Source organism: Giraffa tippelskirchi, chromosome 5 (genome assembly GCF_054371585.1).
Source record: "Giraffa tippelskirchi isolate mGirTip1 chromosome 5, T2T-mGirTip1v1.2.pri, whole genome shotgun sequence".
NCBI classification, from domain to species: Eukaryota; Metazoa; Chordata; class Mammalia; order Artiodactyla; family Giraffidae; genus Giraffa; species Giraffa tippelskirchi.
Genome location: NC_137279.1, coordinates 179,167,609 through 179,182,254, shown reverse-complemented (window position 1 = coordinate 179,182,254; position 14,646 = coordinate 179,167,609). Strand labels below are relative to the sequence as shown.

Sequence of the window (14,646 nt, the reverse complement as noted above, 5' to 3'; positions counted from 1 at the left end):
TACTTTCAACTCTGCCCAGCAGAGGCAGAGGGACAGTCTCATCGTCCACCAGTTCAGCCGAGCCTTCTCAGGGCGTGGTGACCACCCAGCTCCTGAAATGACAAGCCCGCTGTGTAGGCCCTTATCAAGTGTCCCATGGCTGAGCCATTGTTGAAGGGGGGGGACCACGCGTGGTGTGAATCCTGGGGCACGGCGACCCCACTGCGGCCACCAGACCCTTATATGTTCTAAGCAGAATCAGCAAAGTGACCTGAGGAATAGAACACAGCCTGGCTTCACCAAATATGAAGGGTTCCCAGCGGCCAGCTCACTGTTAGGTCATGTCACAGTTTTTCACAGGAACCCTGAGGAGGCAGCAGCTCGGTTCTGTAGGCAGCTCGGCTCTGGTGCTGCCTTCTGAGCTCTGTCCTACCACCTGCCACTTGAGGTGGCCCTCGGGCGCCCTGAACCCCTGCACAGCCATCACCTCCTGCTGTTGCACCCACTGGGGTCCCCAGGTGGGTGGGTGACCTGGAGATGAGCTTCCCTGCATCTGAGACCTGGTCCCAGGTTAGGCCCCGGAGGGGGATGAAACCTCACATGATGCACAGAAAGAGCAAGCAGACAGACAGTGCCGGGGACTGAGTTCTTTCTATTTTAGTCTTCAGTGCTTTCCCTTATAGTCAGATGGTAAATTCAGTAAAGGGTAGAAAGGATATTTGGGTTTTGAAATCAGTTAATTTTTGATTTAGCTCTTGAGTTGGGCAGTTGGGTAGTGCAATGTGTAAGATGCTGAGAATGAAAGAAATGTAGAAGAAACAGTATTTGCACATCAAGGAGAGATTCTGGGAGAGAGATACAGTCTGAAACAAAAGGTGGAAAAATAGAGACAGTCTAAGAGCCATCAAAAGGATGTACTAAATAAAGATTATCAGGTTATGCCATTGATTTGATTTTGCCATTTTGTACAGTTTGACTTCCCAGAGAGCTACAGATATAATGAGAAACAATTCACCTTTGTCTGTTGAGTGCCCTTATATCTTGAAAACGTTATCCCTGGTTTTGGTTCTCTTCACTGAATAACTAAACTGAGGAGGGAATTGGTGACTTAGAGCTTAGGAATGAAACTGTTTAATCCGTTTGGTTGTAACTATTTTTGTAACAAAAGTATTTTGGTTTTTCAGATGCCAATTCTACAGAGTTTGACCCCAACACCAATCATCCCGTGGTAAGTCCTGTGTCTGGAGCATCTGGAAGGGTGTGGAAGGGATGTTATGAGCGTGATTGAGAGCTGGAGACAGGAGATGAGACCACTGGGTTCATTCTGGAGAACCCTGGGGACCTGGGCTTTCAGATGTCCCAGCCAGGAAGGAAGAACGTCACGTGGTTTCTCACTACTCTTCCCAGTTAGCCACAGGAAGTTTTTAAGACAGGTGCCACTCCCGCCAACTGGGGGTGGGGGTAGGGGTTCCTGATTAAGTAATTCCCAGAAAAGCTCTAGAACAATATTGACCCGAAACACTTATGTGGGCATTTATTACGTACCAGGCACTTGCTCACTTCTTTGTATCACTTAATAATCCCCAGCAACCCTGGGAGATGGCCGTCTTAGTAAAGAACTGCTGGCACTTAGGACTGGTTGTTTGACGTGGGCCCAAGCCCCAGGAGGCCGGCATTCCTCGTGTTAAATCTCCCATCAGAGGAATGTGGCTCTTGGGGGGCAGACAGTGCCTTCATTCATCACTGAATCCCCAGCCCAGGCGTGACCGGCCTGTTGATACCGAGGATGTTGTGATAAACAGGATGGACAAGACTCTTGACCTCAGGGTACTTAAAACAGCATTAGTATGTGTTTGTTGACCTGAAATTGAACTTTGCTAATAATCAGACCTCAGGGAGAAAAGAGCAAAGGTTTTGAGACGTGGAACCTCGGGGAGGTGGGGGAGCCCAGAAAAGGTCCTCTCATCCTGCAGACGTTCGCCAAGCTCCTCCTGGTTCCTGGCCAGCCCTATAAGAGCATCCCTTTCCTTCGAGCAGCTGTCAGTCTAGTGGAAGAGACATGTGATAACATATCTGGTCTTGTATCCACGCTACTGTGTCAGTCTTTATTAGAACAGGCCCTTGGGATCCAAAGTACCAGGGCAGGAATGGCTAGGGCAGGGGGCAGCAATGTCTGGTCCTGCAGCTCAGGAGGACAGGCTGAAGGGTGAAACACTCACCCGGAAAAGGTTTAAGAATGGTCATCAGGAGACATTTTCCTCTGACAAGCATCGCTTCTAAGGAAAGGCTGGACCTCCTCGCAGGCTCTCTTCGCTCAGTGCAGGCGGTCTGTCTCCTAACTGAGGCAGGGTTTGGTAGCAGGTGTTTGTTTTTGGAACATCTCCAGGTCATAGACATGCCGGAACACAACCCTGGCCAGATGGGCGGAACCATGCGGCTGGGCAAGAGGAGAACTCTGTTCCAGACCAAGAACTCCGTCATGAGTAAGAGCGGCCTCCCTCTGGCCCAGCCTGCAGGACGCACGTCCTGTTGCTACAGCCAGGCCAGCATTTACAGCTTTGTTCTTACTCTGGAAGTTCTTTACTTCTTTCCCAGTGACACTCCTTAGGGTGCACTGTAATAGCCAAAGTTAGCACCATGCTCGTAGGTCACAGGCAGTGCAGCTGGGGATCTGGGGGAACTTTGGCCGTGGACCACTCACCAGAATGAGTCGCTTAGGGGAAATTCATGGCAGTCTTACTTCCCTGTCTTATTAGGTCAAAGCGGATAAAACTGCTGATGTTGAGCACTTGTCTTACAGAAATGGCAGTTTCACCTGGTTCAACCTAAATAGATTTTATTCTAGACGTACTAACATAACGTGAGCTTCCCTGGTGGCTCATTGGTAAAGGATCTGCCTGCCAGTGCAAGAGACGTGGGTTCAGTCCCTGGGTCGAGAAGATCCCTTGGAGAAGGAAATGGCAACCCACTCCAGTATTCTTGCCTGGGAAATCCCATGGACAGAGGAGCCTGGCTGCCTACGTGGGGTTGCAAATAGTCAAATATGACTTAGTGACAAACAACAGCAATAACCAACATATGCTAAAGATTTAGGGGAAATTTAAGATATTTAAGAATTACTGGATTGGATTTTCTTTTTCTTCCACTGGGAAAACTCTGCCATTGTTGGCAGAGCACCTGTACATCTGTCTGGGGTTTGGAGGCAGCATAATTTGAGTCACTTGAGTAGGTGGTCATCCAGTCCTCTGGCTCTAAGATCCTGTGGTTTGGGGGTCTCACTTGGCTCTGGGAATCCATCTGTTGGCAAATGCCACTCTTGTTCCCGGGGAACAGCAGGCGCTGGGTAACCTTAGTGGCTCTGACTTAACCCTGGTGCCTCTGTAGTCACATGTGAGGGTGAAAGTCCGTTTCTGTTAGTTTTTCTTGGTTGCAGAGAATCAAAAGCCCAAGAATTCATCTGAATTGTGCTGCTAGAGCAGGCAGTGGGGATTGGCAGCAAAGTCACAGAAGTAACCTTCAAAGGGCCTGGCCGTGTAGATGAGAATAGGCAACCTGGGCGGCAGGATGTGGTGTGAATAGACACCTTTGTGAAATCAGGGTCCTTCATGTCACGTGGGTTTTTTCCCAGGGAAACTCTATGGAGATCCAGATTACCTGGAAGAGAGGCACCGCCACAGGTTTGAGGTGAGGATGTGAGCTTTGTGAGCTTTGACATCTTCTCCTTTCTGTTACTCTGGAAACACAGCTGAGAGCCCAGCAAAACTGTTCTTTGTGCTTCACAGGTGAATCCAGTCTTGAAAAAGTGTTTGGAGGAGCAAGGCTTGAAGTTTGTTGGCCAAGATGTTGAAGGAGAGAGAATGGAAATTGTGGAGTTGGAAGGTGCTTGCTTGGGTGGTTGTGTTCAGCGGGAAACTTAGGTTTTCTTGGCATGTGGGGAAAACACAGTAATATAAATTGTTGCCCTTGACGTCACCAGATCAGGCAGCCGTGCTGCCTGGGGAGGGGAGGGGTGGGCTCTTGGGCACAAGGTTCTAGAGCCCTGGGGGACAGCATAATTTGAGTCACTGTGGTTTGGGGGTCTCACTTGGCTCTGGGAATCCACCTGTTGGCAAATGCCACTCTTGTTCCCGGGGAACAGCAAGGCCTTCCGTAGGTAGCCACTTGACCTCTGGCTTCAGGTCCTCATTCTCCAGAATGAGAGCTCGGACTTGGTACCTAAGTGTAATCTCACATGACCTGCAGGACTCAATCCTGTTCAAGTCAGGGAGGTGGGGTGTGGGGGTGAGGATCGGGGTGTCAGAACCTGGAGAGGAGGGGTGACCTTCGTCTGCAGGCGAGGGCATCACATCTCCCGTGCTTGGTGATTGCCTCTACCCAGGCTCCAGATGAGTTGTTTTCACATCATTTTAGGGTCTGCAGAAACGTGGATCATGCAAGATTTGTTTCCATCTTCCACATGTTATGCGGACGCATGGTGAAGCTGGCTCTTCTGCACTTCTGTTTCAGATCATCCCTTTTTTGTCGGAGTGCAGTATCACCCTGAGTTTCTGTCCAGACCTATCAAGCCTTCCCCACCGTACTTTGGTCTCCTCCTGGCCTCCGTGGGGAGGCTCCCGCATTACCTCCAGAAAGGCTGCAGGCTCTCGCCCAGGTGAGGTCATGCTCCCCTAGTCCCTTGGGAGGTCACTGACTCCTTACAGAGAGCCATCCCCACACCATTGGTGATGAGCAAAGCCACAGGACTGGGGAGCCTTGCTGGGACCCTGCTTCTCACGCTGACACACAAGCATCCTCTCCTCCCCTGGGGTTTTCTCAGGCTGCTTCTGTGCCGCCCCTGGCCTTGGCCCCCGGCATGGTGGCCACGTCCCCCCTCTGCAGCGCCTGGGCTCCAGGATCCCATCTCGGGCCCTGTGGCCCGTGGGGAACTATGTTTTTTCACGGGGAGGTGTGTGTGTGGGGGGTGCCTCAGCTACAGCACGGGGGGGTTTCGTGCACCACTGCTGTGTTTGTTGGGAACAACCCTGTCTTGGTGGGTCCCTAACCATCATGACTGAGATATAAAGTGAATGTATATCTTTCATAACAAGAAGAAAATCCCTCTGCAGCTTTCTGTTAAATATATAACAGTCTGTGATTTGTGCTGTGAGCAGACAAGCATCCCTCGTGGGTGCTGTGGTGGCTGCAGAATCAGGGAAGTAAAGCGAGTGTTTGGTGGGAGCCGATGAATAAACCATCTGAATTCTACAGGGACACCTACAGTGACAGAAGTGGAAGCAGCTCCCCTGACTCTGAAATCACTGAACTGAAGTTTCCTTCAATAAATCATGACTGATGGTAACGTAAGTGATACTTTGAAGCTTGTTTTGTTTTGAATGGTGGTTGACACCAGAATTGTAAGAGCATCATGAAAGTTTAGTGTTGAAAGGTTGTATCTGCCAGAGGATGTAAGTGGTCAGGTCGTTGTGGGGATCAAATGGGTGAGGACCCTGCCCCCCCCCAGTTAGAGTACATCTACCCACCCTGTTCTGGGTACTCCAGTGGGGGCGACACCGGGCATGGGGCAATTGTCGTCTTGCTGATTGCTGCATTCAGGTGCCAATCTGACCTAATCTGGGGGAACTGGATTCTTAGAGCCATGTTATTACATGTAGCCATAAACTTGGGAGATCTTGAAGGAGGTGACAGGCGTGACAACATGGTGTCACTTCTGCAGACCCTCAAGTTTTCACCAGGAAGTGCTTTAAAACCAAAACATACAACACTTTTGTGTTGATTGCTTATTCTGGAAATCCATTAAAATCACAGCAGTTATTGAACAAACTTGGAATGTTTGTCTTTTGTGACCAGTTTGAAAGTTTATAAAGTGCAGTAGCTGTGAGTGGCTGCCAAGAATTGTATAAAATCCCATGAAGCTGAGTGAATGGTCAGCAGAAATACCTGCTCAGAAGGGGGCTGGGGTGTGAGCCAGGTGTTTGGGGGGGTCTAAAGGAGAACCAGGGGTGTGCGGGGGGGTCCCACCACAGGGAAGCTGAGGTCCTGCCTCAGGCACAGGAAGGTGGCCTCCCTGAATCGTGCACACCTTGCCTTCCTCACCAGGGTACCTCTCCACTGGCAGGTGTGGTCTCATGGGCACATGGTCGTGTTGAGCAGCCGCTTGGCCTGTGATGACTGTAGCCACGTGGGCAGGTGTGAGGAGGAGGTCCGAATCGGGAGGGGGGTAGTTGGTAGTTCTCTGCCAGGTGAGCATTTAGCACCCATGTATTCATTAATCTTCACCAGATAGTTTGCTGTAGGCAATCTGATAGTCTAAGTAACAGCCCTGGAGAGAAAGGAACCTTTGTAACGGTCAGGGGCAGACACTTGGTCAGTTACATGGAGTTTCTAACTGCCTCCCCAAGTGGAGAGCCCCTGTGAATGGCACCATGAGGCGACTGGTGCCATGGAAAAGACTGCTTGTGTTGGGGCAGGGGTGGAGTCCACGTGATTCCATAGGAATCCGAAATTTAGCTTCTTATGATTCAAGTTAGGCTCCTAATAGTGGTCCTCAATGAAAACCAGGCAGTTTGCCACAGCAGCTGACTACACATCCTCACTTTTCTATTTTAACATGCATCCTATAATTAATTGCTCAATTTTTTTTTTTTTTAACAGGGATGATTCTTGAAGAGAGCCTTTGGACTTCAAGGGTTTACAGCTTTGATTTTACACTCAGCTTTTGACAGTTCCTTTAAGTTATGTTTTTATTAAGATTATTTTATTATGGGGGAAGGGATCCGGGGAGACTCTGTGACTTGATGTCCTGCCGTGTGTACCGGCCCCCGCACGGTGTGCTGCTGGATGTCCCGCTCTCTCCTCTCTGGTCCTCCAGCCTCGGATGAGAGGCAGGACGTCAGGGTGGAGCGGGTGAGGGCTGGGCTCCGGGGGAGCCCGCGGTCATGGAGCTCGTGCGGCCACCCCGTGTCACTGTGGCTTCGCGCGTGCAGCTGTTCCTTCCCCGGAGGCTGTTATAAGAGGTGTGCCATGCTGCCTAGTGGGCGCGGAGGGCGAATCCAGCTGTGCTCACGACCCGGTGCCAGAACCCAAGGGCACCCCTTGCCACGAAGAAGAGGGAAACCAGAGACAGAGCATCGGCTTGGCCCTGCACTGGGGACTGTCTGTGGCGACCACGGCTGGGATTTGCTCAGGACAGTCAGTTTGGCATCACACGAGACGGCAAGAACTCTGTGTCTCCCTGAAGTCTGAGTACGTTGAATCCCTGTCCTCTGGCCTCGAGTCCCCTCCGGAATCACTCCTTGCATCAAGGGGTCACTTAACAAAGAACAAAGGATCTTTTCGGGACACTCCCCCTAAACCCCTCTCTTATGTAGACAGCTTTGCTCAAGGCGACTGTCTCCATCCAGAATGGTGTTACTCTGGTTGGAATGCAATATGAAAAGCTATTTTCTTAATGTGGTGTAACGACAGGCGGAGCTGTGTGCCTGTTATATCCTGGCTGGACTCGGTGTATACTCTTAACTTAAATAAATAATGCAGAGCAAGAGACACACCTTGTCTGTCATGCTGTTCATGTCACAGCCAGATGGGAGCTGTTGGAGCACAGTGCTGGCCTGCGTGTGCCCCCTGAACTCTCTCAGTGCCAGGCTCTCCTCCCAGGGAGCAGCCTGCAGTGGGGGATCTGATAGTTTTGTTTAAAAACTAAGAGAGGAGCCTAATAGGAACCAGAATTTCCCCAAAAGCCTTCAAATTTAGGTTCCCAGCATATAGAGATTCAAGTATTTATGAAGGAGGCCAGTCCCTCTGCTGGGTGTAGACCAGAAGCAGCCTGCCTGCCTCATCTGCCCTGGCCTTCTGAGTATAGGTCATCATCCTTTGGATTCTCCTCCAGAGTGAAATTCGAGATGCTGAATCCGTGCTCCTCGTGGCACGCTGGTGACGCTGGGACCACCCGCCCGCCCCCTGGCTGCCGAGCACACTTGCTTGTGAGCTGGCTCCTCTGCAGTGTGTCTGAGGGCGTGGCCCAGGGCTCAGGCTGGGCTGCTCATCAGTGGTCAGTAGCCTTTGCTTGTTGACATTTGAGAAGTTGGGGGTTAGGAGAAAAATGTTTCTCACCATCTGGCCTGGTTCCTCCCATCAGGGAGACCCAGGAAGGAAGCAGGCTCCCTCTTGTCTTCCACTCACTAGTCCAAGGCCACCATCATGGCTGGGGCCTAGAAGCCTGTGTGAGAGCACTGCCCTCTGACCCAGGCCAACCCAGCTGCCTCTGTCTGTCAGCGAGTCTCATGGCCTCTTCACTTACAGAGGATTCCATACTGGTTTGGGAACTCTGAATGTGGCTGACTGGGTGAATTCTGACCTCGTCTCCCATCTGGTGGTCCCCATCAGTCTTCAGTCATTTTTATAAAAGCTGGTCCCCAAACTGAAGGCTCTGATGCCTCTTGGTGATAGCAGCTCCCTACAACAGTAAGGACATGGTTGGTGGGCAGTTTGCAAAACCTCGCGGGGTCAGCTGTGCCCCCCCTCTGCTTTGAGTGGGCCTCTGCTGACCAGTTAAGTGCTGGCTGCTTACATAACCTACAAAAAGGACCCCTAGAATGACTTTCCGGGGCCTGCCAAGCCCCACTAGCCTTTCACCCTGGCTGTGCAGACAGGATGGTACGAAGGCTGTAGTGGAGACTGCACAGGAGGGTTGCCTTCACAGCCGGCGTGGGCAGCCCAGTGCCCAGGACTTCTCCTTGGGGAGGGAGCTGGGCCAAGTCCCTGTCCCCACTCCCTGTCCTCTTCATCCGTGGTGATCTGGGCAGGGTCTGCCTTTGTGGAGCACCCTGAGGGCTGTGGTGCTTTGCTCTTGATGAGATGGGGAGCTCTTGGAGGACTTTGAATCCAAGCATGGCATGATCAGACATTGGCTTTGCAGAGTCCCCATCTCTGCTGGTGGAGATGGCAGGGGAAACAGCCAGAGCAGGAATCCTCTCTGGTGGCTGGAGGGTGCATGAAGTAGAAGTCAGACGTCTCCTTCCTGTGCAGGTGCTGGAGAGAATCAGGGCACCGGCTGCCCTGTCTGTTGTCCTGTAGATTTGCCCTAAGGTACCTGCTCTTTAGGGCTTCCCTGGTAACTCAGCTGGTAAAGAATCCGCCTGCAATTCAGGAGACCTGGGTTCGATACCTGGGTTGGGAAGATCCCCTGGAGGAGGGTATGGCAACCCACTCCAGTATTCTTGCCTGGAGAATCCCCATGGACAGAGGAGCCTGGCAGGAGCCCTACAGTCCACGGGGTCGCTGAGTCGGACACGACTGAGCAACTGAGCACAGCACCCGGTCTTCAAACTGAGATGGACTGGACCCCAACCATCCAGGCTCCTTCCCTCACAGCTCTGTGTGGGGAGGAGCCCAGGGCTGGCTCAGTCTCTTGGACAGAGGTGGGCTGGGCATGGGACTCGTGACCAAGTTGCATCCAACCAGCCAAATGTTCTAGAAAGAATCATTCTGGCCTGGGTGCATGTAATTTATTAAAGAGCTTTTAGTCCCAAATCCCAGCAAGTCAGGGGAGGGGCTGCAGGGCGGTCTGTCAGCTCTGTAACTGCAGTTAGCCACGTGCCGCCATCTGCAGAGGGGCTTTCCCAAGACAAATCCTTTTCTGGCCCTGCCTAGCCATTGGGAGTTCAGGGACCCCAGCCTGGGCTACCCAAGCCTTTCAGGGAGAAGGACAGTCCCTGCTAGCCCAGACCAGGGAGTGCACTGGCCCAGTTCTTTCTGAAAGTAAGGCCCCTTGGGGTGGGATTTGGGGGGAGGGCTCATGCTAATAGCAGTTTCTTAGCTACACAGTCCAGGGTCTGCTCAGGACTGACGCCACGTGGGGACCAGTCTGTGTGCACGGTGTCGTAGGAGCCAGGAAGTGAAGTGTTCCCATCCACCTCTGAGCAGCCCAGACTGGTTTTATCAGGGGGACCTGGGGTCAAGCAGGAAAGCCCGCATGTTCCAGGTGGGGCACTGGGCCCTCACAAGACGCAGCAGGTGCAGGAGACAGGCCTGTGCTGCTGCTGCTGCAGTTGCTGCTGGAGCTGTTCCTTCTCGGCCGTCAGCGCCTGCAGCCTCTCCTCCAGCTTGCTCAGCTCAGCCATCCATTTCTGAGGGGACACGGAAGAAGCCAGGTCTGAGCTGACAATGGCTGAGAACCAGGGCTGAACTGATAGGAGGGAGGCAAGGCCCAGAGAGCCTGGGGGTGGGGCCTGTTCCAGGCCACTGGGCACCACCCTGAGCCTGGTCAGTGGAGAAACCAGATCCCCTGACCAAGGCAGCCCTGGGGTCTTGGGCAAAGTCCTGCCAGCCTCCTAGACCCTGGGGTGACTCGTCCTCCGCAGCCTCTCGCCCTGTCCTTCTGTCAGCCCTTGTCTTCTTCTGTTTTTGCGTTACCTGATGTTCCCCTCTTAAGAAAGCTTTTCTCTGGGGCTGCGTCCAGCACTCACTTAAGCACTCACCCCCGGCTTAAGGACCTCCCCCAAGTGCAGTAAACAGTTCTTGGCTTTGTCTTAAAGCTTTGACACCGTTCTCCCTTCTCCTCCAGTTACACTGCAGGGGAATCTGGGATGCAGTGGGCTTGTTGCAATCCAGCCCCGTGGGAGCACCGGTGGGAAACCCGACGGCCTCAGGCTTGCCTGGTGAATGGCTGAGGGGTCCCCTCCCCGCCCGGCCGGCCTGGGCCACCCACCTGCCTGCACCACTCCTGGATGGCGCGGACGGACAGCGGGCCCTGGATGCTCCCATCCCGCCGCAGGAACACCTCCCCCTGGTCGGTCTCGTAGAGCTGTGGCTCGGCCTGGGCCTTGGGGGCCTGCACGCTCAGGCGGATCACCTTGGGAAGGGCAACGGCAGCTCTGCGGGCACCGCACTGGACAGCGTGCGGCCCCCGTTGTTGGCCCTGCCTTGCTGGCTCCCGGGCAGCCTGGGGGCAGGGCTCACCTTGAGGGGGGTGCCAGTGGTGGAGGTGCTGACCACGGGGATGAAGGTGAGCCTGTAGGCGTCGGGGAAGACCTGGGGCTTGAAGCCCTGCAGGACGGAGTCCACCAGCAGGCGCACTCGGTCCTCATCGCGGTAGCTGCAGCGGACGCCCTGCACCAGGCCGCCGTCGTCCACGCCCACCAGCAGGCTGCCGCCCTCGCTGTTGAGGAAAGCGCACACGTAGCGCCGCAGGTGGTGCTTGAAGGCCTGGCCCAGGTACTCGCCCCCGCCGCGCTTGAACTCCAGGTTGCGCGTCTCGTTGCCCAGGAAGGCGCCCTGGAAGAGGCGCTCCTGGCCCAGGATGCCCTGGTGCGTGATGGCGCTGTCTGAGCGTGAGCCACTGGGCCAGCTGGGGGAGACTCGTTGCAGGCCCAGTGCCCGGGTAGGAAGGGGTCGGGCTGGCCTGGCTCGCGGGGAGCTGGAGCCCAGGACGGGGCCGGGGCTGGGGCCACTGTCCTCCTCCTGCTGGAGTGGGGGTGGGGGCAAGAGCAGGGTGTATGCTCCTGGCAAGAGTTAGGAGCCAACCTGGAGGGACAGGCGGCCAGAACCCCCACCTCCACCCTCCTCATCCCCTCCCCGGGGCCCAGCCCACACAGGGCATCCTGATGCCCCGCCCGGGCAGAGGGGTCTAATTCTGCCCACCATGCTGGGGCCAATGTGGGAAACCCTGTGGGTCGAGGGTTTGAAGCAGCCAGTGCTCTGCCCTCTTCCCAGGTGAACTATGGGAGGCTTGTGGGGAGGAGCTCTCCTTTCCAGCGGGAGCTGGGACACCTGCAGCCACTCTCTGCCCACTTGGGTTTTGCGTCAGCCTTGGAGACACAGGGTTGGATCATTCTGGAAGATGCCTCAGCACCCTGAGGTCACCTGTGACATAGCTGCAGGTCTCTGAATTGAGAGGGCCTCCCAAAGATCCCACCTCCTTCCTAATCTCCCTGAAAGCCTGGCTGATCCAGTCTTGACTCTCTCCCATCCCTGGGCCTTCCCGAGTCCCTTCCATGGTTTCTGCTCTGTGTGAGGGCTCTGGGAGCAGCCTGCTCAGGGCCGCTGCTCTGGTCTGGGTCTCACCGTCAGACTCCCTGCCTCCAGGTTCTCCTCGTCCTATCCATTCTCTCACTGACCCCAGATACAAGTCCTGCAGTCACTCTGTCCTGAAAACCCTTCCCTGGTTCCCTGCTGCCTTCCAGCCTCCAAAAGTGGCTTCCAGGGCTGGGAGCTCAGTGCGGGCTGGGTGTGGTGATGAAAGCCACTCCCCGCCCTACCAGCAGCTCCCAGAGAAGACAAGCTTAGCAGAGACTTGAGAGAAGCCTCAACTGTCATATAAACGTGCCATCAGGCCACAGGTCTTGAAATATAAGCCCATTTTGCTCTGCAACAGTTTAAATGTCATGGAGCCTTCATCCGGGAGGAAATTCAGTTCAAGAATTCAAAATTCAATTCAAGAAGGACAATTCAAGACCACCAGCCTACCATCAACTCAAAAGTGAGTTGACTATTCCCTCCTCCCCCACAAAAGCCCACTTTTGCTGGCACTGATGTGGTCTCACAGCCCTGCCCTCTGGCCTGATTTTCTTCGTCAGTCCCCCTAGGCAGCCACCAGCCACCCCGCAAATGCCGCCACCCTCACCCGGTCCCCTGGTATGTGCCCCATCCCTCTGCTAGGGATGTCCTTCCACGGAGTCGGTCCCATTGCCTAAGCCCCAGCCTGGGTCTCACTCCCTGGGGAATCTGTCCTCAAGATCAGTGAGGACCTTCCTGAGTCCTCCAGCTCCAGGCTGCCTCCCCATCCACTGCCCCAGGAGGGTCTGGCTCTGCTCACAGAAGCAGGGCTTCCCGAGGGCAGGGTCAAGCCCTGCTCTCCGCTGCGCTGCCTGCTGGAGCAAGTGTCTGTCAACTGAATGGATGAGCTCAGCCAAGGAGGTCAGGACCCCTGTATATGCTTGGGCCTGGCCTGGCCGGACCCACCTGCTGGCTGTAGATGGGCACAGGGAGGGTCTGATATTCAGGCCTTCTTTCACCTGCTTCCAGGCTGGAGGCAAGCTCCAAGGGTCAGTGTCCCTCTGGGACCATGGTTATTGGAGTAGCAGCACCAAGATTGCCAATTTGTCCCTAGTTTCTTGAAGACACCCCTCACACCCACTGGGCAAAGCCATCCACACCCAGGCCTCTCCCGAGGGAGGCTCTGGGTCTGGTGGGCCGCCTGCTAGGGGAAACCTGGCTTACCTCTCGGCGGTTTGAAGGCTCCCGGCCCTCACCCAGCACCGGCTCCTTCCCACGGGCCACCAGTTCCTTGATGATCTGGTGCTCCCCCCAGGCCGTGTGCAGACGCCGGGGCAGGGAGGCCAGGGTGTCCCTGGGGGTGGCCACCTGCACCAGCGCGTAGGCCTGACGTGGCCGCCGGACCACCTCGATGTGCTCCCGTGCCACTGGCAGCTCGAGCCGCTCCAGGGCATCTCTCAGCAGGCAGGTGAGCACGGGCACTGAGAACTGGGGGTTCAGGTGGCCCACGTAGAGAACATGCCTGCTGGGAGCTGCCTTGGCACCCGAGTCCTCAAGCGGGGGCTTTTCTGGGGGAAGCTCCTGCAGGGGCTGCTTGCCTGGGGGCTCCATGGTGGGGTTTGGGGGGGCGCCTGTGTTTTGGTGGTCTCTTCCTGGGAGTCTCCGGAGGGGCCTCCCCTGGAGGGGCTTCTAGGATTCCTCACCGCTGGATGCTCTTCCCAGGGCCCTGGGCTCTCAGCCTGGCCCAGGGCCTCCCAGGGAACTCGGGGGGCGCCGAGGCTCCTGGGAGGTTCACAGATTGACAGGGGCTGAGGAGGGCCAGAGAGACAGAGGGTGGGCAGAGGGCCAGCAGGAAGGGCTCTGCCACCCACCCAAGGCCTAGGACAGGGAACAGGGGAGTCAGAGCTGAGCCAGCAAACAGAGCGTGTGCGCCTGCCGCTCTGTTCCACAGAAGACCGAGGGGATATACCCAAAGAGGGGCAGAGGCAGAACTCAGGTCTCTGAGGGGCCCCCATATCCTGTCATTGGCCCCAGCGGGCCTGTCTTCCCTCAGGAAGCCCCAGGCTGGGGTGTTAACCCAGGGCTCTGAGGATTAGTCACGGACCCCCTGTGCTTCTTGCCTGCTCTGAAGCTGGTGTGAGCCCAGCAGAGGCTTTGAAGGGCTCAGGCTGGGTCAGAGGGTTTAGAGAGAGGTTCTTATGCTTTGGGTACACTGATGGAAGCTATGGCCCCTCACAGAATAATAGCGTTTGCATATATACATATAATTTGAAGAGATTTGTCTAGACCAAATCCTCTGGTTTGGGTCCAGGGAGCAGAAGCGAGGAGGGGTCAGAGCTGGGCCCTTGGGTACGTCCCCCACCACCTCTCCCTAGGCCAGGGACCTTGCTCCTGAGCTGTGCACACACCAGCCCCTCCACTCACCCACACACACCCAGCCTCCGGTCTCTGTGGCAGGTACGGCTGGCCTGCATCTTTTCAGATTGGATCCTTAAGGCAGTCACGGTCTGGGGGCCACCACTGCTGGAGTGGGGACATTTAGGGCAAATGGGAATAGGGGGAAGAGGAAGGCCTATGACTCTCATGTCCTGATGGTTCCCGGGGGAGCGTGGGAGGTGCCAGCCCTCAGCTCCCACAGACCCCTGACCCCTGGCCAGCAGCTCCCCAGGGCGCTTA

General features: G+C 55.3%; 2 protein-coding genes across 14 annotated transcripts in view; one reads left to right on the top strand and one right to left on the bottom strand.

Annotated features, from left to right (window-relative positions):
- The window catches only part of CTPS1 (CTP synthase 1), a 29,146-nt gene extending 21,625 nt beyond the window's left edge, over window positions 1-7,521 (top strand). For 3 of the 6 annotated variants that reach the window (XM_081492404.1, XM_081492405.1, XM_081492401.1), the window contains 7 exons: window positions 1,164-1,207; window positions 2,366-2,462; window positions 3,608-3,663; window positions 3,762-3,858; window positions 4,486-4,630; window positions 5,227-5,313; window positions 6,631-7,521. In XM_081492404.1, coding sequence (XP_081348530.1) covers window positions 1,164-1,207; window positions 2,366-2,462; window positions 3,608-3,663; window positions 3,762-3,858; window positions 4,486-4,630; window positions 5,227-5,311 — 524 coding nt within the window. In that variant the 3' untranslated portion in view covers window positions 5,312-5,313; window positions 6,631-7,521. Of the gene's footprint in view, window positions 1-1,163; window positions 1,208-2,365; window positions 2,463-3,607; window positions 3,664-3,761; window positions 3,859-4,485; window positions 4,631-5,226; window positions 5,319-6,630 lie in introns of all 6 variants that reach the window. The other 3 variants (XM_081492402.1, XM_081492403.1, XM_081492400.1) reach the window with 1 other exon arrangement.
- Window positions 7,522-9,893: 2,372 nt separating this feature from the next.
- SLFNL1 (schlafen like 1) lies at window positions 9,894-14,645 on the bottom strand. Of its 8 annotated transcripts, none has more exons than XM_081492406.1 (5): window positions 14,395-14,645; window positions 13,195-13,778; window positions 10,936-11,439; window positions 10,685-10,828; window positions 9,894-10,103 (listed from the first exon to the last, which is right to left on the bottom strand). In XM_081492406.1, exons 2-5 carry the CDS (start codon window positions 13,579-13,581, stop codon window positions 9,975-9,977), a joined length of 1,164 nt encoding a protein of 387 aa, XP_081348532.1. In that variant the 5' UTR covers window positions 13,582-13,778; window positions 14,395-14,645; the 3' UTR covers window positions 9,894-9,974. The 8 variants fall into 8 exon arrangements, with proteins under 8 accessions (XP_081348532.1, XP_081348534.1, XP_081348538.1 ...); XM_081492408.1 differs by having other exon boundaries at window positions 10,936-11,436; XM_081492412.1 differs by having other exon boundaries at window positions 10,936-11,280.
- Window position 14,646: the final 1 nt, after the last annotated feature.